This window comes from Erithacus rubecula (genome assembly GCF_903797595.1).
Source record: "Erithacus rubecula genome assembly, chromosome: 14".
Lineage (NCBI taxonomy): Eukaryota > Metazoa > Chordata > Aves > Passeriformes > Muscicapidae > Erithacus > Erithacus rubecula.
The window spans coordinates 3,956,425-3,983,979 of record NC_136666.1 but is presented as its reverse complement, the minus strand read 5'-3'; the positions used below and the strand labels follow the sequence as shown (position 1 = coordinate 3,983,979).

At 46.4% G+C, this 27,555-nt stretch overlaps 1 protein-coding gene across 3 annotated transcripts; it reads right to left on the bottom strand.

The window, feature by feature from the left end:
* Window positions 1–3,538: 3,538 nt before the first annotated feature.
* DPP8 (dipeptidyl peptidase 8) lies at window positions 3,539–27,083 on the bottom strand. Of its 3 annotated transcripts, none has more exons than XM_079318201.1 (20): window positions 26,985–27,083; window positions 24,755–25,024; window positions 23,263–23,375; window positions 22,211–22,384; window positions 21,166–21,334; window positions 19,864–19,974; window positions 19,394–19,522; window positions 17,895–17,956; window positions 16,748–16,848; window positions 15,264–15,441; window positions 13,889–14,048; window positions 13,077–13,156; window positions 12,536–12,688; window positions 11,861–11,996; window positions 10,969–11,114; window positions 10,319–10,465; window positions 9,761–9,913; window positions 7,419–7,561; window positions 6,647–6,758; window positions 3,539–6,077 (listed from the first exon to the last, which is right to left on the bottom strand). In XM_079318201.1, exons 2-20 carry the CDS (start codon window positions 25,011–25,013, stop codon window positions 5,955–5,957), a joined length of 2,649 nt encoding a protein of 882 aa, XP_079174327.1. In that variant the 5' UTR covers window positions 25,014–25,024; window positions 26,985–27,083; the 3' UTR covers window positions 3,539–5,954. The 3 variants fall into 3 exon arrangements, with proteins under 3 accessions (XP_079174327.1, XP_079174326.1, XP_079174328.1); XM_079318200.1 differs by lacking the exon at window positions 26,985–27,083 and adding an exon at window positions 26,446–26,464; XM_079318202.1 differs by lacking the exons at window positions 3,539–6,077; window positions 6,647–6,758; window positions 26,985–27,083 and having other exon boundaries at window positions 7,425–7,561; window positions 9,777–9,913.
* Window positions 27,084–27,555: the final 472 nt, after the last annotated feature.

Sequence of the window (27,555 nt, the reverse complement as noted above, 5' to 3'; positions counted from 1 at the left end):
CACCTGCCTACCCTCCTGCACCTCCCTGCATCCCCAGCTCTAGAGAAATCCCTCTGGCCAGAGCCCAGCAGGGCTTCCCAGGGGGCAGGCAGGATAAGGAAAGTTGCTTTTCCTATCCACCACCTCTTTAGGCTGTTCAGTCCCTGCTTCTGCTCCATCACAGGGCCAGGGATTTCAGCTGGGCTGGTTTAACACACAGCTCTTGCTCTGCTCATTTTGGAGCAAAATTATACTGCAGAGTTGCCTCTTCTTGAAAGGCTCCAATCTCGCGTGTCAGTGCCAGATAAATAGTTTTCATTCAACAAATCAATGAATAGAAACAAAGTACAGCAAAATAATGTCAAGTCATTTCACTGATAACGACAGCTGCTGGGCTGCAAGGAGACAGGGAGAGCAGGAGGGGGTGTGGGGGAATAGATTAAAAAATGTAAAAAGCAATGAATCACAGCTGGGGGGAAAATCATAAAACCACAAGCCACAGCAGCTCCCACACAAACGTACACGGTATTTACTCATCTATTTCTAACGAAATTGCAAGTAGAATAGAAAGGAAAAGAGGGAGGGCAATGGTGAAGGCAAATTGTTCAAACTATCATTGTTGGAAAAGCAAAAGGGCTTTTCTTCCAGCAGGAAGCAAACAGCACGGCTCCAAGAACTGAGGGAGGGGATGCACTCCCTTCCTCCCACAAGTCCCTACCTTGCTGCTTTTGGGTCATCATTTCCTTGCTGCTGGTTTTCATCTTGGAGCAGTCTGTTGCTCTTTGCTTTTGTGAGAGGAAATCCTGATTTGGGAAATTCTCTGGGAAATGTGCAGACCTGTAGGGCCAGCCCAGTGCTGTTGTGTGCCTGTGCCAAGGAGCTCGACTGAACCAGCACTGGTTCTCCATAGGTCTGTTTGGCAGGAGCAGTCTGGAAAATGATTATCTTGAGAAAAGACTTGATGCTGGGGAGGAAAACACAGCCCTTTAATTCCAGGTGCCATTTGCAGTTTGTTATTAATCCTGTAAGATGATGGGAAGGTTAATTGTGCTCAGGCCATAAGTTCTTCTAGGAAAGATTTTACTGTTATCCTGCCCCAGACCAGCACTGCTACCCCAAACACTAAAATATACCACAACTTTAGCCTGAAAAAGGACTTTGCTAAATCTTCACTCCTTTCTCTCAGGTCTCAGAAACCTCCATGGATGCACACTAAGGATTGCAAACCAGGAACCTTGTATAAGAATGGGGCATACAGAACCATGCATAGGTACACAGCAGTGTTTCCCCCTCCTCCTCAACAGAGGGTGATTCTCTGTGGGTGAAAAATCAGGAATGAGTAAAAACATGAATTGTATCTGCCTTGAGCCATTCCCCAGACATTCTGGGATAGCACTACATGGAGGTGCCTGCAAAGCCCATTCTGCTCAGAGAGACAAACAGGAGGCTGAGCATAAGGTGACTGCATGAAGGGACATCTCTTCTCTTGCACTGCCCATTCCACTGACACAGGAATGTGTGAATTCCTCTGCCGGGCACAGGGCCACCTCCTCCCCCGTGGCCCTTGTCCCAGCTCAGCGAGGCTGTGTGCTGCAGTGCCCGGTGCAACAGCTCCGGCTAGTGGCTGCCGAGGGCTGCGAACAGCATTCACATGGAAACACTCAGGAGAGGGAACATGGCTGTGCCAAGGACATGCCTCATCTTCCTGATGGTATCCATCTCCCAAACCACAAGGGACAGGAAACATGGCAGATGCTTTTGTGGAACACCCGACGTGCATCAAACACACATCACTGCTGCTTCCCACAGAGCAACGCGGGCACAGATTTAATTACACACGAGCTCTCCTAAATCAAGGAGAGAGACAGTTGAAAACAGGGTGGAAAAAAACCCAACATTTAATTCAATTTATTTAGCAGCATCTTTATTGCAACAAAGGTTTTGTAATAAAACGCAGCAAAACTAATGTCTCCACTTTACATGATTAAAAGCCATGGAGCATGGGAGGGGGGAGGGAGGGAGCCCAATAAACCCACTGGAGTGAGACATGCAATTTTGTTAACGCAAACAGCAGGCACTTCATGTTCTCAAATTAAACACCTGAACTTCTACTGTGCAGAACAGCCAAGGAAAAACTGCAGGAAGAGCTCTCTGCCCCTTCCAAAGGGGCAGGTGGAAAGTCTCTGCAGGGTTCTTGCACTCAGGGAAACAGGCAGGGTCCTCACCTGGCCCATGTTTTGCTCACTCAGGCTCTGCTATTGCCTGGGCACAGGCTGGGTGTCACGGCAGCAGCAGGACAGCTGGACACACAGACACACCCAGCAGGAGCACAACCCACTTCTCCTGGCAGGGAATATGGGCTGGAACGTGGGAGTATGAGAATTCTCCACAATTTCCTACCCAGGCTCAGGTGCAGGTGCTCCAGGGTTAAAGCATTACTACCTTATCCCACTCAGAAAGGTTTTCCATAGCCTATTTCCAAATGCCACTAGTAAGTAGGGAATGCATTTTCCATTCTAATATAATGAACTTAGCTATTTTCAAAGCTTTGCTTGGTGCTTTGAGCTCATTTTTCCATTGAGTTTGTAAAATGTAAGCAGTTCTGGGTAGATATTAATTTTACTGTGTTCTGAATAGAGATCATTGAGAACAAAAGGAGGTGGGGGTGAAACCCAACAGCTTTGCACATCCCACACTCACAAGGCATCACTGGAAGCTGCACTAAAATGGGGTGAAAGAACATGCTTTCACCAGGAACAAACACAACCAAACCAAACCACCTCAAAAGACAGGAAACTGCCTGCACCAACACACAACAACTTCGGTATCTCAGCACTCAGATCCCCATTATTTCATATATGTTCTTAAACATGTGAAAACATTCATCTCAAAGACACCTGTGCAACTAAATATCCATCATGCAAGGAAGGCTCAGTCCCACTCCTGCTCAGAGCTGGGCTCCTGCTGGGCAGACACACCTGGAAGGCAGAGGAGCTTCCACAGGGACATACTAAGCTCTGGTTTGGGAGCCACAGCCAAGACTCCTCCTCACACATTTTTGCTCCACAACCTCTGTTGCATGTGCTGCCCCAGGATCTCACTAGTCCTGCTTAAAACTCATATTAACCAAGAGATATTTTAACATGCAGGAAGTGATGAAGTACAATCCCTAATCTCAAAACTCCTTGAGTGACATTTCCATCTCCAGGACTGCGAGGTACAGCCTTGTCCTGTTCCTTGGCCAGACCAAGACTTCACCCTACGAGGTGCAGGAGTACCACTCCCCCCCAAAAATAAGGATGCAAAGTCCCTCAACACTAACACCTGCCTACCTCTGCAGTCTTGATCACAATGGGGCCTTTCTTCACTGGGAATTTAGATGGAATCAGACTTCATCTAAGGCATCTCTTTTGCAAGAACTACATAACTCTGGTGATAAATCCTTCCAGCACTTCCACAGGATAAGAGAGCACGGGGTCTTAAAGTGCTTAACTACAGAAAAAGAAAATAAAATGGTAGGAAAAAAAGAATCCATAATTTATGTTGCAAAACAGAGCAGTTACAGTATATTGTACTTTAATAGCTTTTTGAAGTATATATTTAAAATGGTGGAAGGATGCATTATTAAAAATCCTATGTCAGCACTTGTAATCACATCCTGCCTCAAATCCAAACCCAGCCTGGTTTACTCACATAATGTTTAGTTCTTCAGTCCCCCAAAAAGCACTGTTTGATGAAGGCCATTTTTGTTCTGTTTTTTAAACAAAATGATCGATTTCATCTTAAAAATCATATACATTTACATTCAAGGGTAATCACCTCTAGAAAAAGAACAAAAACACCCCAAAAAACAAGTTAATTTAATATTGAACAAAATATTAACAACCTTGGAAAAGGTGAATACTATCCATGGGTAATTTTATACATATATGTATATATGAACAGATATAGATATATGTATATATAATACAGCATAAACACGTTGGGAGCACAATGGAATTCCAGAGGAACAGCTTCTTTTTGTTGTGTTGCACATGTGCTCCTCTCTCGGTGCTGACTGCAGCACACTCCCCTGGGATGCTGCCTTTGCTTCAGTCACAATTAATGGCTGAGAGAAAACATTCCTGGAGCTGGGCTCTTTCCCTGCCACGCCCTTCCCAAAATCAACTCGTTATTGACCTGCTAATGGTGTTTTAACTGACGCACTTGTAATCACTGCGATCTGAAAACCAGCCCGACCCAAGGCTCCCCACTGGGGAGGAACCACTCCCTGCACGTCTGTTGGCTTTGGCTCCTTTGTGTATCCCAAAAACCAGATCCTGTTCTCACACAAGGCTTTTACAACCGTGTAACTGCCCCAGATCCCCTCGCTTTGGTGCACATGCCCAGCAGTTTAACTGAAAAACGATGCAGTTTGATCCAATATAGCCAGACTCTCTTAAATCCCAGAGTTTTGGAATCAAGCTGAACAGTACAAAATCAAGGAAAGTACAAGGTTACAAGGTGTGGAGTTCTAAGAGCATAAACAGTGAGAGTGATTCCAGATTTTCAGCAGATGAAAAGAAAATCATGCTCTGCTTCTCTCTAGCACCAAAACAGAAAGAAAAGGAAGTTCTTGGGTTTCTAAGAAAACCATTAAAACTTATCAGTGTCCCAGAAGCAAGCCTCAAAGAAAGAACTTTCTATGTATTTCTATCCTAAATTACCTGTTGCCAGTTAAAAGTGCCTTCACACACTTTACTTTTCAGCCAAACCTGCTGCTTAGTTAAACCCTCAGTAGAAAAAACACAACTGGGACTGCAGTTCCTTGAGGGTTACCTGACGCTGTACAGAAAGGGGTTCTCAAAGACAGCATCATCATCATCATCATCATGCACAAAAGTGCTAGAAAGGACCCAGGAACAGGGGACTGGACAGGGCATGATGCTGGGAAATAGCCCCTCATACATGAGGAAATTCAACAGAACAGTTCATATTGCCTCACACGTAAGGTCTCCCCACACATCTTCTGCACATCTTGGAAATAGAGTATTGAATTTCTAAATTGTAACATGATGCATATGCCTATATCATGCTGATGTGAGGGTGAGGAAGGAGTATTGCAAACCCAGCTCCAGAGTGAACATCATGAAAAAATCTCAAGAAGATGCACTTTGAAGCTTGTTTGAAACTTTACAGTTTCTGCTCTTTAACTTACGTTAGTTTGCACCTCAGAATACAAGAGTGTTATGCCCATATCACAGTAAAGTATCAATTCACTTCTCCATTGAAATCAAGTACAATCAGGATAGGTTCTCAAGCTGCTGGAAGAAGAGAGAATGATTTATCCTAAGGGAGAAGGAATCAAAGAACCTGGCATCAACTGAACTGAATCCAAACTTTAAATATGTTAAGAGGAAGCTTAAAAGTCTTTGTTCTTAAAAAACAATTAACATCTAGACAGGGGATGTGTCCAACTTGTGACCACCTTCTAAGGAGTGAGACACATCCCTTTAACAAAGCATAAAAGCTATATGATAGCATTTAAAATCAATAAAAGTTGTAACTATTCAGGTAAACTCTTGCTGTGTAGTGAGTAAATCATCCAGTATAATGTAATAAGATATCAAGGAACACCCTGTAAAAATACATCAATTATGCCATAATGCTTTTAAAAAGTGAAGATCTGGTGCTGTAGAAGTACATTATTTTCAGTTTCAGCTCGTCCCCCAAGAGAACACCCATGGTACTGTATTATACCACAGACATTGGATTTTATTTACAGTTTAAACTTGAAGTTTAATAACTGAAGTTGTAAGATCACCGTACTTTAATTTCCCGTATGGCACCAAATTTACTTTAAAAAAGTGTCTGTGAGGGTGTGTACGTGTGTGTACGTGTGGCAGGCACCAGAAAGCAACATTCCATCGTATTTTCTCTAGTTTCCTACACCTCCCTGTCCGGAGAGCAGCCGTGGAGCAGAGCTCTGAGGTCAGTCACATGGCCTTCATGGCAGCAATGTGAGAGCCCAGGTTCTCCTGCAGGTAATACAGCAGGTGCAGTTCGTAGTGCTCCCCCGACTCAGGGACCCTGATGCTGTGTCTCTCCTGAGGGTAGATCTGAAATGTAAAATACAGTCATGAATATCCACAGGAGTTGAAGGTGCCAATATTTAAGTCAGTCCCAGAGCCACATTCCAAATGTCCATGGAATGTCCCTGTGTTCACTCTGCACCTGAACTGACACACCTCATCCTCCACTGCCTGAACCCAGGAAAACACACTGGGATCCAGCTGTGCTGGAGGAGATCAGCCTGGCTGAGCAGAGGCAGCTCCTCCTGGCCAGAGCACATTTCCACTTCTGCAGTGTGCTATGGGATCCCTGGGCTCCACCTGAACTGAGCCAGCAGGGTTTAAATAAATGCAGAACCCTGATCCATACTGCATGAACACTTCTGCACTGCCTTCCAGTGCAGATCTCCTCAGAAACAGCCTTTACTGCTTATTTGCCCAGTTTTTTTTTTTTTTTTTGTTAATTCATAAAATACTAACATTTTAAAAATACTTGGTTCAAATGCTACAAATGCATCCTTGAATTCCAAGGTGTCCAGCACAGCCATGGTACAAGCTCCAGTTCTGGATTTCTCCAAGACACACACATTACCTTTACACCCTGGTTCTGGCCTTACCTGTAGGTCATAGGGTTTCCCAGCTCTCACCAAAAAGCTGAGCAAAATACTGGTGTGTGCAAAGTGAACATTCTCATCCAGGAACCCGTGCAGCAGCAGCAAACGGTTTGGTCTGGGAAAAGCAAGAGACAAAGAGTTCCAGACAGCATCCCACTCATTTCATAGTCCACACACATCCATAAAAAACACTCCCCAGAAAAGAGTATTTGCTCTGAAAGCAGTAATTTCACCGTTGTAAACTGCTCTGGATACACACATTTCTCAAATACGTTCCTTCCTCCTCTGAAAGTTCTTCCTGCACATACATATTACAGTCAGACAGATCTTTTATCTGAATATCTTATTTATTTCCCAGCAATGCATCCCCACTTGGACAATATGAGGCCTTAAATCTTGATGTCAATTCTTTGCAAGAAAGCCCATGGCCCCATCTTGCTCAGCTGTGCTGAGATAGCCTCAGAATATACAAAAACATTCCAATCAATTAATTTTTGTTTAGCTTAATGTGGCTCTAAAGCACTAATCAAACTGAAGATATGTTTGTAATTTCTTTAGACACAAAAGGACTTACAGGGAATGGTCTGTAATCATGTAAATGTTTACTTGAGTATTAAATTTATTAGTGTTGGGTATTAGTTTGTTTTTAAAAAATATTACTTAATGTGATCATTTGTGATTAGAGAAATACCAAGAACAGGGAGATAAAAATGTGTCTATAGGGCTTGAACTTCCCTGGTAGGAAAAAGAAGACAAGAACCAGAAGCAAACTTACTCAGAAGGAAACTTCTCAGCCTGCATGGCCACAGATCCCAGGTAGTAGCCCTGCTCGTTGTGCTCCGGGTGGCCCATGTAGCGCTCCGTGTATCCCGTGTCATAGAAAATCCACAGCGTGACCGGGGCTCCGGCTACAGCCACCTGCCAGTGCCACAGAGAGGGGAGTGACAACACTGCCCCAGACTGGCAATGGCAACAGTGCCCTGACCTGGCAATGGCAACAGTGCCCTGACCTGGCAATGGCAACAGTGCCCCTGACCTGGGAATGGCAACAGTGCCCTGACCTGGCAATGGCAACAGTGTCCCTGGCCTGGGAATGGCAACAGTGCCCCTGACCTGGCAATGGCAACAGTGCCCTGATCTGGCAATGGCTACAGTGCCCCTGGCCTGAGAATGGCTACAGTGCCCTGACCTGGGAATGGCAACAGTGCCCCTGACCTGGCAATGGCAACAGTGCCCCAATCTGGGAGTGGCAACACTGCCCCTGACCTGGGAATGGCAACAGTGCCCCAATCTGGGAGTGGCAACACTGCCCCTGACCTGGGAATGGCAACTGTGCCCCTGACCTGGGAATGGCAACAGTGCCCTGACCTGGCAATGGCAACAGTGTCCCTGACCTGGGAATGGCAACAGTGCCCCTGACCTGGGAATGGCAACAGTGCCCCTGACCTGGGAATGGCAACACTGCCCCAATCTGGGAGTGGCAACACTGCCCCTGACCTGGGAATGGCAACAGTGCCCCTGACCTGGGAATGGCAACAGTGCCCCTGACCTGGGAATGGCTACAGTGTCCCTGGCCTGGGAATGGCAACAGTGCCCCTGACCTGGGAATGGCAACACTGCCCCAATCTGGGAGTGGCAACACTGCCCCTGACCTGGGAATGGCAACAGTGCCCCTGACCTGGGAATGGCTACAGTGTCCCTGGCCTGGGAATGGCAACAGTGCCCCTGACCTGGCAATGGCAACAGTGCCCTGACCTGGCAATGGCTACAGTGCCCCTGGCCTGAGAATGGCTACAGTGCCCTGACCTGGGAATGGCAACAGTGCCCTGACCTGGGAATGGCAACACTGCCCCAATCTGGGAGTGGCAACACTGCCCCTGACCTGGGAATGGCAACTGTGCCCCTGACCTGGCAATGGCAACAGTGCCCTGACCTGGCAATGGCAACAGTGTCCCTGGCCTGGGAATGGCAACAGTGCCCCTGACCTGGGAATGTCAATATTGTCCCTGACCTGGCCATGGCCTTCCCTCTCATGGCTTCATCCCACTATAACTGTGGAAGGAGCATAGCAATCCTTGCTGTCTCTGCCCCAGCTCACACACAGCACAGCTCAGTTACGATCCACACCTGCTAGAAACCAGCAAGAGCCTACAGGTAAATCAGAAGCAACTCTAAACATACCCCCTGCAAGTGATGCTGAGGGAAGTGCATTCTGTGAGGTTTTGCAGGTTTGCGTCCATTTGCATGTTTAACAGAAACAGCTCCCGAGAACTCAGAAAACTACCCTGCATAGCTACCAACAGCTTGCAGAGAGGCTTGTGGGAAAAAAGGCCCAAAAAACCCCAAACCACCACAAAACCATCTAAGACCCCTTTGCAAGGCAGATGTTTGTAAAGGTAAAAATGCAACAATCGTTAAGGATTGAGACAAATAATTTTTAAACATCCCAGTAATATTAAGGTTGGACTTAAAAGAAAGCAAGAGCAGCCACAAAGAACAAGACACATCTCAAGGGCAATAACCAGCTTTTCCCACACCTCTACCCAAAGGCAGTCTGGCCATTTATTACAGTGGTCTAAAGTCAGGCAGGCACAAGAATGTCTTTCCAGTATCTCTCCCCATTCCCAGGCTGTCCTCCTGGCTGCTTCAGAACATGCTACTATGCAGCAGCATGGCAATTTGATCTAGAATAGATTAGCCTGCAAAGGAACTACTCTCTCAGGGTCAAAAAAAGAGAGGATGAGAAGGAGGTGTCGTTTTTCACTAGAAGGGTTTCCCTTACCTGGTTCACAACACAAAGAGCTCAGCTGGCACAAAGTGGGCAGCAGCTGACACTACTTAAGGTACCTTGAGTATAGGTGGCCTGAGATAAGTAGAGGTACAGGACCACAACTAAGTCATTGCAAGCTCAACAGTCCCAACAACTGCTAGAAAAGCAACTTCTCTCTGAAGCCACCCAAAGAGAAGAGTCTTGAAGAAAACAGCCATTGCACTGTGTCCTAACTTGTCTACAGCAAGCCCCAAGGTCTTTGTGCTGTGACCACCCATGGAAGTCACACTATTGAAGGAAAGATTCTGTCTGCAGCACCAGAGTAAGTACTCAATGCATGAACATACCCTGAAGATATCTGACCTCTGTGTTAAAGCCATTAGGGAGAGGTAGCCTCCGTAGGACCAGCCGTGAATGCCCACCCGCTCCAAGTCGATGAAGTCGTACTGCGACGCCAAATACTGCAGCCCTTCCACCTGGTCATCGATTTCTATCTGCCCCTGCCAGGGCAGAGACAAAGTTCTGTTAGCTACAGGCATAAATTACATTCTCAGCATTGCCCAAGACAACCACCTTCAGAGCTTTGGTGCTCAGGAGTGATTCATGCTCAGAATGCAACTGTCCTGCTTCATGTGAGCTGCAAATTGTATCTGTGAAGAGTCACAGCCTTGTCATGAACCATTCTGTGTCAGGCTGCAGCTGGTTCACAACCTCAAACCATGACATTTTCTCTTTCCCACATCAAGCATCTTTCCTCCCACAACTCACCTTCCTGTCCCCAAACCCCAGGAGTGTCACACAGGCAGTGCTGGGCACTTGTGCCAAACCAGTGCTTCAGCGCTGGTAGCACTGGCACCCAAACCCATCTCTGGCTGAGAACAGAGCCAGACTCAGGGCTCACTTACCATTTTGTATTTAAAGGCTCCTTCAAACTTCAGCCCTCGGTGGCAGGAGCCCCTGTTGTCAATGACAACAACAACATAGCCTAAAGAGGCCAAAGTGTTCAGTCGGAAGTACTTGATTCCTTTAAACCGGTTGTTCACCAGCTGTACCTGGAATATAAAAGCAGCACAGAATCCAGAGGTCACCGCTTAATCCAATTTCAGATTTATATTTACCTTCCCTTAAATGACTTATACAATTTTATAATGTGAAGTTTCTCAAGATCTCTACTTCCTGCTGCAGGATTCCCTCTCCCTGCTGTGCAATAAACTTTTCTCCCAATAAAACAAGCCATTCTGTGTCACAGGTATGAAGAGCTGTACTAAAGTCCAATGAGGCAAGTGGAAAGGAGGAGACAGAACTGGGAACAAGGACTATCTGATTCCCTTTTTTCCCAGTTCCAGCTCTCCTACTCTATATCTGTCCTCAGACAAGTGGAAGTGCCTGGATCCATGATCTGGGAACAATGAATCCTTATAGCACCTTTAGCCAAGCACCTACTCACCCAACAGGCAAAATGACACCAGCTGGCCTCAGCACAGAGCAGGAAGTGTTCCTGCAGGACAGCAGTGGAATGATCCCTGCCAGCCCATCCCACTGCTCACCAACTCACCTGAGGGCCTCCATAGATGAAGAGCACTGTGGGGTACTTCTTCCCAGGCTGCAGGTTGTGGGGTTTGTACATCATTCCATACAGTGTGAACCCCGTGGAGCTCTCAAAGGAGAACACTTCAGGGGGAATGTAATCAGGAAGAGGACCTGCCACAGGAGGGAACAGAGAGCCTGGTTTTCACAGGAATGGATGAGTAACACAGCTCTGCAGCACCACTGTCCTGTCACCAGCCTCACTGCAATCCCAATGGAGCTCTCCCACACTTTCCAGTGGGTATGGCTGAATCCAAACGAGACTGGGAATTCCCCAGCCCCTGGTGAGCTTTCTTGAGGCCTATCACATACCCATCCCTGCTCTCCCGTGAATGACAGTAACTCTTCTCCCCTGACACATACATTACAGATGTCCCATCCCTTCCTAATCCCACTCAGGACTCACTACATTAACGCATGGAAAGCACAGGACACAGAGTTTCTGCCTCAGGTAAGGAGAAATAAAAGGCAACAGAAATCCAGTGGAAGATTATTGCCCAAGAACTCTCCCATGAAGACAAAAGTAGGCAGCAGCACACACTATTTAAGAAGTGCACCTCCCTTCCCAGGCACACTCTCTTTGGCAGGCACATCAGAGCAAGCAAATGCACTCAAACCCCTCCCTGAGCTAAAGCTGGCAGGAGAAAATTGGTAATTTCCACTCTAAACTCCTTCACAAACTGTTTATATCCCTTTGTTGCTGAGCTGAAAATGTCCCTCCTGTACTTCACAGAACTCCTCACACAAGCCTGAGTTTCAGAGAGAAGCCACAACAGCGAATCTCAAGCAAGCATATGCTGGGATATCTTTTATCCTGTGATCCTACTTATCATTTTCCTGTTCCTCACCCATGCCATTACCTGCTGAATCTAAAATAGTAGCCCAGAATTCCTTATTCCTATGAGCTGCATCATCTTCTGATCCTGTCAGCCGGTACAGTGACACACAGTGGGGGTTCTTCTGATTACTGTACTTGCTGATGAACATGTCACAGTCCTGGGGAGAAAAAGAATGTGCCTTGAACTCCTCAGTGCAGAGCCACAAGCAAGTGATCATTTCTTCTGCATTTAGAACTTTCAGAAGATGCTTATGGACCAAATTAAAGATACAGAAATCAGAACACTTTTGGTTGTGAAATACTACAGTCCTTAACACTCCAAACCTAAAGATACACCTACATATCCAAGAGTAGCATGAGGAGTTTGTCACACACCTTCTGGGCTATGAATTCCCAGCTGGGTTCCTGGAACTCCACCCAGTGCTGCCCAGATTCATCTCCCTGGTGATTGCTCTCGAGTCCACTGAGGCAGAGAGTCAGGCTCAAAGAGTCTCAAACAATTCATCCCAGCTCCTTCTGCCTGAAGTGAGCTGGACAGCAATGGAACCAGGAGATCAAGTCTGCTTTCCAGGGTGGTTTTACACACTGACTGTACAACATGCAGGAGGGAACAACACAGCCTATAATCTGCTTTTGTTATATATCAATCCTGCCCTGTCTGCTGAGTGACAGGATAAGCCCTGGCAGGCACAGGTACCTGGCTGACACAGCAGGCGTGTGAGTAACCACGCTCTGTCAGACGCTTCACCTCCCCAGGGTTCTCGTAGTTAACAACGTACAAGTGATGCTCCAGAGGTGAATCTTTTGTGCCTTGAAAGTACACCAGCTTTTTGGCTTCATCCACATAGATCTGTTAGGAACAAAACAAACAGCACATCCCTCAATATCCAGTTCTACCACCTCAAAGTGTCCCCCACACTCCTCCTGTCCCAATTCTATAATGCTGAGCTGGAGCCCAGCAATCTGCAAGGGACAAACCAAACAACTGTTCTCACTGTCTACAACTCTGTCACTTTGATTCAAATGATCAAACAATTCATTCAGCTCAAGCTAGAAGAGCAGCAGTTTGGGGACCATTCCTTCTCTCCTTGTGCCAGCTAACAAGTTACACAGAACAGAAATACTGTGTATTTTGTCTAAAACCATACTGGATTAACAGATTTATGCTGATCTCTCCAAGTGACCATCTCCCTGCAGTGTGTGTGGCAGGATATCCAGGAAGCAAGAGCAAGACTTACATTGGATCCATGTCTGCCAAGCACTTCCCATTCCCCACTGGTAATTGCTATCTCCTCTTTGATGAGGCACTTGAAGTCACCTGCAAATAGCCAATGTACAGAGATTTTTATTTCTAAAAATATTTTGCCATTTGCATACAAATAAAGGTTTTATACTGAAAAACAGGCAGGCAAAGGAAATATAAGGTGTAAAAAATGGAGAATTTTATGAGAACTCTGCTTTTATAAGATGATTTAGCAAAAAAAAGAAGTAACATGCATTCAGAGAAATTTAATCAGCCCAAGATATAATGCTATGTGGGAAAAAGACCCACAATGGTTGCATGAAACTAGGAAAAGCTCTAGTAAAACTACACGTATTTTTTGTGCATACAGAGTTCAGTAGGTGCCTTCAATACACACTAAGTAAATTATCACAGCATGGAACTGTGAATTTTAGAACACATGCTGTGGAAAAACCACTCTGGGAGCTTTGCACACAGCGATTTCCTGCATCTGAGCAAGATCAAGTTCCAGCAGTGAAGAGGAAAAGCCAACTATGTCTCAGTATCACAGGGAGCTTGTTTCCCATCTGGGTTTTGGAAACTTTTCCCTCTAGTCCATAAGGAAGGATTGGGGTTAAAACTAAGGCATGCTGAAAACAAAATAACCCCTGTACAATTTCCAGAGGAATGACTGTACACTGAAGTGCTTTCCTGGACAACAGGCAGAAGTTTCCAATAAGACAATAATTCCTGCCATCTGGAAGGACATTTATTTCCTCACTGGTCAGCAACAAATGGATAATAAAAGCACAAGAACAACTGCCTTACTGGGAGCAGGGAGGCCTCCACAGGAGCGTTTGTACTTGCTCTCCTTCAGCACTGAGGTGACCTTGTACAGGTGCCGGAAGCCTGTTTTGCACTCGGAGGCAAAAATGAACTCTATCTCATCTTCGTGGGTTTGAGGGAAGACATGGAAGATATCATGGATCTGAGGACACAGAGCAGTGGATTATAGTCACCAGCAGGACTCTGGCACTGCAGTCACACAAAGTATGTTCCTCTTGCTGCTCAACACAGACCACACAGTCCAAGCTAACAGGGTGCAGAACTGTTCCTTACTGGGAGAAGCAGTTCCACTTGGAGCCGGGGGGGGGGTCTGCAGCCAGTGCCACCTCCCTGTAGCTCCTGCCCTCTGCCAGTCTAACTTTATATCCTGGTCACCCAACTAATGAAGTTTTTCTGCACCTTCCCTTCTAGCTTAGACACAGAGATGGGCCCTGCTCTGCAGACCTCTGTCCTGTGCTGCCTGCAAGTGAAGGATTATACAAAGGATGAGCTGACATCATCTTCCCACTCATCAACATGCCAGCTCTTGCTTCAAGGGACAATCTTTGGAGGACTTGTAAGCATTTATCTTCACAATATGAGCTGTCAGTCAAGAACCACTTTGGACAGTAAAAATAATGGAGAAAGAACTCACTGCACCATCCTGAAACCAAACACTAAAGAGAGAATGTGGCATCACAGAGGGCACTTGCTGTATAGGGACCATTCACTGGAAGGTTTTGTGCATATACTCTCTGCTGAAAGATCCAACTACATGCCAAGTGATGGATGGTCCTAGGCACACCTCCAATGGGATGTCACTGCAGAGACAGGGGTCTTTATGTGCAGCAGTGTGAAGAGAGGCACAGTTAACAGCAGTGACCAGGCACACCCATGACTGCTCTCAGCACAGGCCCTGCAGTTCACCTCCCAGAACACCACACCCTTAATCTGTTTCACCAGACCAGATGTAGCTCAGGAGGGGTTCAGTGCCTGTTAGCTGACTCTCAGGACTTTTCACCCAGTGTTACCTTGATACACCTTTGTTGCCTGGAGAACATTTTATCTGGTGGCATCGCTGGTGCTAACAATTGGCACTAAAAAGCTGGAGATTGCCAGTGGCACTGTGGGCAAGGGGCTGCCTGGGAACACCAGAGCCCTGGGCTCTGCTCCTGACTCTTGAGCACTGCATCAACTCAAGCAAAGCAGGTCTGTTTTCACATCCCAAATCTGTTCTCTACATCCTGTTTTTTACAGCAGGAAGCACTGAATATGCACAGAACTTGCACAATGGGATCACTCTCCTTGGCAGCACAGTAAGATAAACATTGCTCGAGCGCTACAAACTGTCAGAGAAGGCTGAAATTCAAATTCTTACATTTATCCAGATGTCTGTCGTTTCTTCATAAATAATGAAAGGTGTAACAGAATCTGGTACAGCATCAATAAGTTTCTGCCTTTCCATTGCATCATCTTCTGTGGGGATGAATAATGCAGGAGGGATCAGGACTATCTGAAGCCGAGTTTGGGAACGATCCAGCAAGATGGACCAGATGCTGTTGAGGACACAAATATTAGAGAAAATAACATGCAACCATGAGTATGACACAAGTCTGAAAATCTCAGCAGACACTCAGTAGCACTAGGCATTTCGAGGGAGTCAAGAATATTCAATTGCAGATTAAGTCACGTGCAAAATTTCACCCACATAAACAAATCTCCTCCATAACACAAGAATCTATTTTGCTTCATTTTAATATTGCATAAGCACTGCAAGTTCAAAAGTTTAACTCATTCTGTTCTCCCCAGTTTGAATTGTGCTTCAAGGGAGAAAGAGAAGAGAAAAAATCAGAGGGAATAATGAAACAGAAACAATTTCAATTGAAATTTCAGGATGCTATTGTTAGATCTACTCCTGACAGAGAATAACACCGGCACCTAAAGGGACCAGCAGCAGCCCCTGCCATATTCTGACAGCTTTTTATGTAGCTCCAACAATAATTCTGCAAAAAGCAGGATAATATAACAAATGCGTCCCTGTATTTCTTCCACATTTGGATGGGAAAGAAATTAAAAAGTTGAAAGCCATATTTAAACTCAAAATCTGGAGGAGCGCACTTATGGAAAACCATGGAATCATTTGGGTTGGAGAAGAACCTTAAGATCATCGAGCCCAACCATTCCTCCAGAACTGCCAAGCCCACCACTAACCATGTCCCCAAGTGCCACATCTACACAGCTCTGAAGTCCCTCCAGGGATGGTGATTCCACCACTGCCCTGGGCAGCCTGTGCCAGGGCTGGAAAACCCTCTCAGTGAAATATCCTTTTGGAGAAGCTTCTGGTGAGTTAGAAACACTGTACTACATCATCTACAGGGTTAAAATGACATGCAAATGTAAGTAGCACTTACAGCAGGTTTTCTGATCAGTAAGTCTGGTCAGCAAGGATGGTCCAGTGGTTAGGGCGCTAGCCTAGGGCCTGGGGGACCTGGGCTCATTTCTCTCCTCAGCCACAGACTTCCTGCGTGACCATGGCAAGGCACTTAACCTCTCTGGGCTTCAGTTCCCCATCTGTAAAATGGGGATAATAGCACTGCACTCTCTCTCACAGGGATGCTGAGAGGACACACACATCAAAGGCTGCGAGGGCCCAAATCCAAAGCAGTAGGGCCAGGGAGCAGAGAAAAACACAGGAGGGCTCTGGTTTGGCTTTTGGAAAAATGGTCCCCTTTGCACAAACAAGTTGGTAGCAATGTAAAAGTGAAAGCAGGCTTAAGCTGGAAGAAGACAGAGACCACTACAATCTGCTTCTGACTGTAGGACCCCAAACCCTCTGAGCAGAGATAGGATTAACATACGCACTATTTTCCTTCTGGCGTCCACCCAGCTCTAGCAATGTACTCTACTCCTTCAAAGAGGATCTCGAAGGGCTGAACTAGCTCTTTATCCACAACATCTGCAATCTGTTGACAAAGCAGCAATTCAGTGACACTGAGATGAACCCCCAAAACCAGTTTTTCATGCACCATGAGAGCCTGGACACAGAGGACTTTTTCTGTGCAGCTTATGCAATTTAGATTGCTCAGCCTTTGCAACACAGGGGACTGAACCCCATCTGTAGCCAGAGCCCAGCACAGTACTGGGCTGGGACCAGAGAAATCTGGATGCTGCTGACAAACCCATCACTCATCCCACACAACTCATATGAACTCTCAGTTTCCCCTGTAAAGGGGAGGTGATTTGTACTGAGCTCTTTTCATGAGGATTTTCATGGTTAGGTGCTAAACATCCTACATGACACCAGTGTGGCTCTAATCCATGAAATGCAGTGCTGCAGTCTGTCCCTGGAGGGACTGGGAACAAGTCCCAGTGGTACCCAAAGGGTCCTGAAGCCTTTCCCCGCCTTTACTGGCTGACACCAGCATCACTATCCCAGCAGGTGACTGCTGATGGCTGAAGGAGCTCAAGAGTTGGGAGAATTCCAACAATTTATGGCTGTTAATGTATCTGTTTGATAAGATTAATTTCCCATCTGTCCAAAGATTTTGGACCGTGCTGTGGAAATTTCTGCTTTAAAAAAAATTCTGTTTAAAAAAATCCCAGGGCAAAAGCAAAGTTCATCTCTTTCCATATGTTCATGCTTTTGTAAGGTGATATACTATATTTTCAATCCAATTTTCCCAATATCTGGAGCCAATCAAGAGATCAGTCACATAAGAAGGTCTAACCATCCACACCTACAATAGTCTGCTCTGCAGCTGAGTTCACACACCAGTGGTAGCGAAGAAAAGCACAGCCTTGAGAAATACTGCTGCACATTGAGTATCTGCACAGGAATGAGCCAAGGGCACTGCCTCCAGAGAAGCCAGGAAGCCATCACAACCAGGAAAGTTTCTTTGTACAGAACTGGAAAATTAATTTTACAAAAAAAAAAAAAAAAAAAAAAAAAAAAAAAAAGAAAATCACAGCAACTAAATGTATTTGACAAACAAACAGAAGATAGACTTACTCTGCCTTCTGCATTGATTGTCACTTCAGAGATCTTGAAAGTGACCTTTGGATTTGCTGTACCTATAAAAACAGATGTTAAGTCAGACACAATTTTGTTGTGCATTATTGTGGTGTTATTCATATAGGACTGGAAAAGGCAAAGAGCAGAATGTTCTTTGATCAAATAGCCTGCCTGCATGCCTGAGAGACAGCACAGAACCAGGCAGGGGAAAAAGAATCTGCAAACGTGAGGAGATTTAGAGGATGTAATCCTGCAAAAAGATCAAGAGCCACACTACTGTCCCAGTCAGACTTCTCTCCCACAGTCAATGGATGCATTTACAGGGTGGAAGTGAATGCTCAGGAGTAACTGGGATAGCAAAGCAGGCCTTGGTTCACTGTTTGACTGTTATTCCAAGGTGGTACATAGAAAGTGATCCAGTGCTAAAGAGCATCTGTGAAAATTAAACACCTAAAAACCTAATGCCATCTCTAGTGCCATTATGATAATAAAGCTACATATTGTTTAAGGGATTTAGGTTTTTGTTAGCTTGTTTTCTTTGCATTTAATAGAATCATGGCAAAATACTCTCAGAAATCTGAGTGCTCACAAGCACCAAAAAACCACAGTGTCACCTCTTGCTTCCCAGCCTCACAATGAGCCTTTCTCTATCATTGATACAAGTAGTAAATGAGGAAAAGTAGAAAGCTTTTCCAGTGAATTGGGGAATCTACAAAATCTGAATGAATTCTGCAGCTTGAGGAAGTCAGCCAAACAAAGATATTTCTCAAAAAAATGAAGATTTCAGGACTGAGGAAAGAGAGCAAACCATTGTTATCTGAGCAATGTGTCCTGCTGTGACAGCAGAGACAACTCTGACCTGTTCAAACTTGGCCCACATCTGACAGTGAATCAGCCCTCAGCAGGTCTGCTTAAATCCCACTTTCCTGCTTCCAGTGGCACTCCACTTCAAGCTGCCCTCAGCCCTTCACTGCTGAAGCCTCCCTATCATCCACTGTGTGCAAGTGTGACCACAGGACGTTTTCCTGGCAGGCTGCAGCAGCACAGGTTTGCTGTTCAAAGTCCAAGAGCAATCCTGGAGATCAGTCCTCCAGAACTTGAACTGCCAGGGCACTGCCAGCAGCTAAACAGAGAGCCTCCCAAAAGCCAGAAGGCTGTAATTCTGGAGCTAGTCCCCCAGAAACACAGGGCTGTAACGAGAATCAACTCCTCTTCCAGGATCCCAGAAAGTGGCTCAAACAGTGACAATGAGAGAGGGTTCCTGCCAACTCCTGACACCCAGAGACCTCAGTAACCACAGACTGCAGTATCAGCACAGTCACAGTGACTCACCCAGCCTCCAGAGCAGCTTCCCCAAACACACCTGCACAACTTGGACACCAGTTCAAAGACTACTCAACACCTCTCTGCTCTAGTCTTGGAGAGTCACTGCTGTCAGGCACACGGAATAAAATTGGTGTCTTTCAGAAACAGGGATGTAAGTTTTAGGGTCTCACCAGTTTTGGGGTATCGGAAGGAATCTGTTCTTCTCGTCTCCAGCATGGGTGATGTGACATGGATAATTTCCACCTCTGACTCATCGTTTTCTTCATAAAGAATTTGAAGAACTTTACCCCCATCCAGTGCTGTAAATGAATAAACATTACAGAATTACAGAACGTAATTATCAGTTATTGCAGGCATCAGTATTCCCTCAGAAGCCTGAGCTGATTGGAAGGATGAAGAAAAATCCAATAAAGCCTGTGATTCATGTTTCATTAAGCAAAACACTGACACTCCTACAAGTCCCACCACTGTTGTGAGAAGGGAAGTCTCTCCCCCAGTGCTCACAAGGCCCCTATAACCTGCCCCCTGCTGCAAAGAGCTCCAAAGGAGGCCATTCCCAAATTGCACAAGGATAAATAGGAGGAAGAGAGAGCTCTGCACTGGGCAGGGCCTGTCAGACACGATGGATCCCCACACTTACTGGGCTGTGCCTTTGGGCACCACCAGTAGCCAGTGTATCTGTCAAACTCCTCCTGCAGCACAAAAGTAGCCACGCCAGCAGATTTTGGATCCTCCTCAACATTGGCTAGTTCTAAAAAAAGACACCAAAGAATTAGTTTATGATGTGCTGCAGAACCAAACCAGTTCTGCATTATCCCAAAACACAGCCCAAGCTCACCCCCAGGGAACAATTACACGATAATAAATCTGACTTCTCAGCAGATTCATTTTCTGCTTCCAGCTTTCTCTGTTCATATATTCAGGGAGGATTTAATCTTCTCTGACATGGCAGCTTCTTTTAGGAAAAGAAAGCCATTCTCTCTTCTTACTTCTACCTAATCAGGCTCTCAATTAGTCAAAGAAAAAAAAAAAGGTTCTCTCTGAGTTCAGCGAATTGGAACTACAACTTCTAAGAAAATCAAAACCCCAAACCTTTCTGAACAACTGAACCGAAAACATGAACATTCAGAAAAATGAAAGCATCAATATTTCATTCACTGTACAAACCAAAAGTAACAGACTTACATAACATCTCAACATGATGACATATCCATAGGGCTTCAATATTTTTCCTGTTACCCTGGAGGTAACTTAGCAGCGCTCCATAAATAATTATCATCTGAGAAAGAGTCACTGCTACAGTTTATTTTTACTGTACTTACATAAGATTTTAATATTAAGCATTTAAATAGTCTAAAGCATTATTATGAAGTGCCAGAAATTTCAATTGACTAAAATTTAAATTATATAGTTAAATACAAAACAAAAATTATTTTTAAAGTGTTTTATCCAAAATGTCCCATTTTCTTTCTTCCAGGACAAATGCCTAAAACAGAGTTGAAGAGGGTAGGAAGTGAGAACCCAAGTTATTGAGTATGAGGGGCCAGCAGAAGCCCCAGTGCTATTCAAAAACTGCCTGAACTGTTTCTAAAAGTCTCTGCAGCCCGATTTCACTGGCAGAAACTTTCTTCCAGCTCTATTCCACCCACAGCTCCTCCACTCTAAAAAGGCTGTTCCAGTGAAAAGCAATGTGCTGTGTTTCTGGAGAAGAGTCCCTCCATATGTATCCAACAAACAACTCATTCTGCCAGATTGCACAGTGCAGGGAAAAGAATCATCCCACAGTATCTGCACTACAGGAAGTCTACAAATGTGACAAACAAGGTGGAATAAACAGTGGCCATTACCCCCATCTCAGGAGAACCTTTAGTGCCATTGCTCAGTGCAGTGTAGCAAGAACAAGTGCAGAGGAGGTAGAGGAATTTAATTCAGGATACATTACCATTGTGCACAAATGTCAGCCTCCTTTCTTCCCTGGATTCTATATTAGATATCCAGATGTCATTGCAATGGATAAATGCAATCCAATTTGGATCAGCTGGACAAAGCTTGGGATCCATCCGGATATTTGGACAACTGGTCTCTACCAGAATGGGTCTTAAAGGCTGTTGCTATTTGGAATTAAAAAACAAAAAAGAAACACAGTAAGGTATGGTAACACAGGAATACATGCACCAAGTAACCTGGATTTCAGAAGACCACAGCAGTGTGGGCATTGACTTCAAACACATGTTTAGAGAGGAATCTACCCGCTTTATACACAGAAAGATACTATGCAGATATTTTATAGGGAAAGTTGTGCCTCTACCATGGTCCCACCAGGCCTCTTTCTCCAGAGCTGAGGATCATCCCCAAATCAGAGGGCAGCTTGTGTACAGAAGCCTGGCACACTCTTAAAGAGAGCACCCTGAAAGGGGCTGGCAGAATACACAATCTTGTCCTCCAAAAACAACTCAAGATACAGTAAATTACCCTGGCAGCATGATTAGACAAACACCAGGCATCTATTCTAATAATAGTAATGATAATAAATTATTTCAGCTTTGAAGGCCAGCTTCAGCACCAGCAGAGTGAAGGTTGCTTGTTCTGCAAGTTGTACAGTCAAATGGTGTAAAAATGGTATAATATACCCAGCACTAACCACGAACAGTGACCTGGAAACTGCTGCCCAGGTACAAAGCTGTATCTGATGTGATGTCTGACTCCATGGAAGAGCATGGAGCCTTTTGTTGCTTTTTATGGACACTGCTAGTCATAAAAAAATCAAACAAATCTGGTGCCCCGCCTTGCTGCCACAATTTTACCACTTCTTATAGCCCTGCAACTGAGTTTCTACAATCATGGAAACACAGGCCTGTGCATAACCCTGTTTCCAGGGTTATTAAGGTCACCTCCTGTGCCAGTGCAATAACTGCTGATGACTGCTCTTTGCTCTCACTCCAAGCCAAAAGAGGTCCTTGCCAGAGACAGAAGATGAGCAAACTCACGGTGAAGCCATGGGGGCCTCCATCTTTCACATGATAAATCCCACTGCCCGCCTGGAACAGGAAGGTGCCGCTCTCTCTGTGGTAATCATAGGAGGCAATCCCCACGGTGCCGATCCGCTTCCTCTCCCGCAGCAACTCCTCTTCCCGGGAGTACATCCCATAGTCCAGGATGGCCTGGAAACAAGCAGACAAGTCAAATCACCACCTCTGCTCTGCATGCCTTACCCTGCTTCCAAGAGCAGATGGCTGAGCAGACATTCTCCTCCTCCAGAATCCTGCTGCCGGCTGGGAGCCCACTCCTGCTTTGCCTCTGCCATCAGCACTCATAGGTGCAGGCCATGATCAGATCCCACACAACTGTAAACTGATAGCCACTCCTCCCATTGCTAGGCCAGCATTATTCCCAAAGCTCCCTGGTACAAGAAGGCTCAGACTGAAGGTTTGTTATTTCTAGAACGAGCAGGAGAGACTTTGCTCACTTTCACAGACTGGTCTGGTGGGAGGAGATCACAGCCAGAGTTTTATCTCTGGCTGACAGCCCTGGGAAATAACACAGGGAAAAATCTATCTCATTCTGTGTGGGGTTTGTCCCACCTCCTCCAGCCTGCCATGGTGCATGGGATGGGATGGTGCAGGCTTGCTATGTGCAGCAGGGAAAAGGGAATCCACATCCCAGTGAGTGGGAAAGGGATCCTCTGCTCCAGTATGAGTCACAGAGCCACTGACTGTCCTCGGGGGAATCATCACTTCCCCTGCAAGACAGCAGGGAAGTGACTGGAGACTCCAAGCTCCTTCAGCAATCCCCAGGATATCACAGCACAGAATATGATGCAAATTAGCACCTGCCATCTCTGCCAGCAAAGGAATCATCCAGCACACAGAGAGGATGGAACTCCAAACACTGAGGAGAAAGCTGTGCTTCATTTTGGGATGGCTGCAGGGTTGGCATGTACAAGGAGAATCTTTACATTTTTAAGACAATAAACTTCATATTTTCACTATGAAAACCCCAAATCCCATGTGCTTGAAACAAGAAAGAAACCAGGACTCACCGGAAAAAGATCCAGAAGAGGCTTCCAGGAAAGCAGCAGGACAGCAGCTTTGTTTATGGTTTTGGGAATTTCAGAGTAGAAAAGTGTGTTCTCCCTGTTCTCCCCAGACATTGCTATTGTGAAAGGGAGGTGAAAAAAAAGTACATTAGCTTTCTGTTAATAATCCAAACACTCTCAAAGGATGCCCAGGAACAATTTTCCAGGCCCTTCTTACCAGTGGAAGTACTGATGGTCTCTGCACTGCAGAAATTCCCTGCTTCACAGAGAAGGCAGAGAGCAATGACACCCAGGCTCACCCCGTGCTTACCCGAGTGCTGCTCGAAGCACTCTGTGTCTTCTAACTGCCCTTTAATTCCATAATCTTTATAAATCAAGGAGGACTTTTGTGCCAATTCCCCTGTCTGGGATACATAGGCTGTGTTTCAAAGGTAACTGAGCTTCAGGGAGGTTTGAACATCCCTGTCCTGCTCCTCTCTCTTAGTGCTATTCAGATTTCTGAGGGCTCCTGCCTGGGCACATGGGGATCAGACCAGAGAGAGCCAGATGTGCCTGAACTCAATATCATCCAAGGATTATGATTCCCATCTTCTGAAAAAGGGAAAAAGAGCAGCAGTTTTCTATGTCACTGCATAGCACACGCAGAGACTCTATGAATCTCAAACCTGAGCTTAAGCAAGTAGCCTAAGTGGCAAGCAGTGGGGCTAGAACATGGCTCTGGCTCCCAGGCCTCTGCTTCAGCCATTGTTTCTCCCCCTAATCCAGGTTTTCATGGATTTATGTTCAGCTACTGCAGCTCCTGACAAAAGCATTCCTCCACCACATGGCCTGCTCCAAAAAGCCACTCGGAGGGCTGCTAACAGCATCACTTATAGTCAAATCACTTCTGTCAAGTGAACATTAACTAGTGAAACAATGCACAAGTGAGGCACTGAATCCAAGAACAACAAACTACAGGAAGTTTTTTATTATTAAGACCAAAAATGTCGAGAAAAGTATTTACCTCTCTAAGCTGCCCCTGACCTATGCTGCTATTTATTCCCCACAGGATTCCTAGAAAACCTGCTCCATTGGTAGCTGAGGCACAAAGGACTTTCAAAATTACACTTAAAATCCCTGCTTTGGAAAGAAACTTTGAGGGAGAACAAGGTTCCACCCAACAGCTGTAATAAGAGAAAGGAGATAAACCTGCATAGCTTTTGGAGAGAATATTACTTGGGGTGACAGAAAATGGACTGAACAGACTTCCAGCTTGGGAACATGCCCCAAAGGACACCTCCCATGTCTTTCCCAGGCCTAATGGGTCACCTCCAATCATGCCATTCCCACGGGAGATTACCTCACAAGTTTTAATAAGATATTACGATCACAATCATGACTTTTGACCAGCCAGTGTGGCCAGGAATCCCTTTTGATTTAAGTGCCAGGAACACCCAGCTGTCAGGAGCAGTCAATCCCAAAGAGCCCTGCAGTGACACTGTCACAGCCAGCTCACCCAGATAGTAGATCCTATCGGAATGAGGTCCTTCAGGATCATTTTTCTTCACAAATGTGAAGTCATGAGGGGCTTTTGCCATCATGTATCCATGATACTTCCGTGTATCTGTGAGCAGTTTCCGAAGCTGGCTCCAGGAATGCCTCTCTACATAGAAAGGTTCCAGTTTTGGCTGCTCCTCTCTCGGGACCTGCTCCTCATGACCTGCAGTCTCAAAGATTTCCAGGCCCGGCTGTTCAGTTTCCATGGCTGCTGCCATGTTGCATGTTTCTGGAAAAAACAGAACAGCAGAGCGTCAGCTCCAGCAAATCCTCACTGCACACTCCCAATACACCCAACAGCAAAAATGCTTTAAGAAAATCATCCTTTCACGTGGGGAATAAAACCCACAGCAGAAGGAAGAGAACTAGGAAAGATTTTTCTGCTCTGGAAAACAGGCTGGCACCACTCAGCCTTTCATAAGGGACTAAAGACTTCACAGACCACAGATTGATTGTTGTGTTTCCCATGCCCACACATACCAACCACTCATTTTAGGTCACGAAGCAGATAAACTTTTCCTCTTTAAGCTCCCACCTGCTTCTTTCTCTGTGAGACCTCCACAAATCACCTCGCTACACTGGTATCAGAACAGGGGATGATTAGGAGAGGAGCAAGAGCTGGGACAAACAACTGCTCAGAAGACAACCCTGGTAGCTGATCTGGAACCATTAGCCCACAGAAAAGGCTCAGGCAGCTCATGTCCTTATTCCTGTTCTCCCGTAATTTCTTGGGTTTATTTGTATCACCTTTGAAACTATGATCAGAAGGGTCTAGCAGTAATCACCACTATTATATGGTCCCAATTACAAATACCAAAAGAGGACACAGTGAAAAAAAACCATTTCCCTAATGGATTTATCTGCAATACAAGTCTTATCTGCCCAAGAAGCTGTTAATTCAGCAGATATCTCTTCCTGCAGTCATCTGGGCTTTACAAAGTGTATCTGAGCTGAAAGTGTCAGCCCAGATGTCTGGCAAGAGGAAACCAAGTCCTCTCACTGTAAATCCCAGAGCTGAGGGCAGCTCCAAAAGGATCCAAGCTATGAACTCCTGTCACATAGTTCATTCCTGGAGAGCCCAAGGTGCAGGATTGTCAATCCTCAGAGGGAGGGAGGGAGTGTCTATATATAGCATGGAAAGACTGCACAAGTGTTGTGTATGCTGCTGGGGCACAGCATGTTGGCCTGAGCCTGACAAAACACTAATATAGCCTAAAAAAACCCATTTCCCTTGAGCAAACAGGCACTGAAGGATCACTGGAGCTCAAGGCACAGGCTTGGGCAGCTGGCAGAGCTCTCTGATGGAGTGGCTCTCCCATGGCCCTCCAGAGCAGCTGAGACATCTCCCCAGAGTGAAAAATATATGATCTGCACCTTGACACAAACCCATCTTAACACAAATAGTTTAATTTCACCTTCGGCAACACAAAGCAAACAAACCCGGGTCTTTCTTCTGCTCACACTATTTACAGCACAAAAATCCAGAATAAAAGCGCCCTGTCCAACTGGAAGGAGGGTCCAAGGCATGCACTGAGCAGCGCTGTGCTTGAGACAGCGTCAGGAACTGACAATGAACATTCAAACCTGAATTGCAAATCTCGTTTCACCTAAAGAAGCCCAACAAAGAAAAAACCTCCTTTTCCCACCTACCCCCACATGCTGCCATTTCTTAAGCCGACCTACTTCTCGCAGGAAAAGAGATAAAAACCGAAGAGCAGCAGACGTTAACGAGCCAATAGCAGTGGGAACGGCCACCCGGCACGGGAATGTCAGCTCAGGGTGATGCTCCGGGGGGTTCCTCCACGGCCTGGGGCAGGTCCCGGGGGGCGGCAGGTAGATCGCGGGGGTCCCTTCGCGGCCGGGGACAGATCCCGGGGAACCCTCCACAGCCGGGAGAGGACCTCGGGAGATCCCTCCCCGGCCAGGGGCAGATCCCGGGGAACCCTCCACAGCCAGGGACACAGCCCAGGGCGCCCCCAAGGCCGGGGACAGATCCCGGAGTGGAGGAGGGCAGATCGCGAGGGTCCCACCACGGCCGGGGCGGCGGCCAGGCCTGGCCGGGAGCGGAAGGCCACGCCGTCTCGGGTCAAGCCCCCTCCTCCCGCCCCTTCAGGAGTCCCAAGGCCGCCAGTGGTCTTCCCCGGAGAGGAGCCTCTTGCCCAGCCCCCGAGGCTCCCCCTGGTACTCACGGCGCTCCGCGGCGGCGCTGCTGCCGAGCCGCCCCGCCGGGCCGCTGCTGCCGCTTCCGCTTCCAGGAGCGGTCCGGGCACCGCGCCGCGCCGGCGAGGGCGCCGCCTGCCGGCCGGGAGGACCAAGGGCAGGGGATGCGACACCCACCCGGGCACGGGAAGCGGGACACGGACACAGGGACCCCTTGCGCAGGGACTGGGACAAATACACACCCTGCGCCACGTACGGGGGTCAGGCCATGAACCCCCCCAGTGCACTGGGACCCTGCAGTTTCAAAAATCGCTTTTTTTTCCTCCCCAGTGATATGCTTCCCACGGGGGAAAGAAATTCCCAGCTGTTACAAGGAGCGTTAAACCCCGGGCACCAGTGCAGTGAAGCTCAGGATCCAGTGAGCCTCCAAAACAACCCAGGCTCCAGAGCTATGAGCCCCCAGCTAAATGTTTCTATACCTCTGAATTTCCCATTGCAATGCACAGTCCCACATGAAAATCTTTTCTGATGCCGTATAAATCACTTTTAAAGTGATTTATAAATTAATAATAAATTACTTTTCTGCAGGTGCTCCCTCCT

Excerpts from the sequence above, each read along its gene's own strand:
- DPP8 (XM_079318200.1), bottom strand. Across the intron at positions 10,466-10,968 it reads TCATCTATGGAGGCCCTCAG|GTACAGCTGGTGAACAACCG; the intron begins GTGAGTTGGTGA and ends TTTATATTCCAG. Across the intron at positions 6,078-6,646 it reads GGAAACCCTATGACCTACAG|ATCTACCCTCAGGAGAGACA; the intron begins GTAAGGCCAGAA and ends TTTACATTTCAG.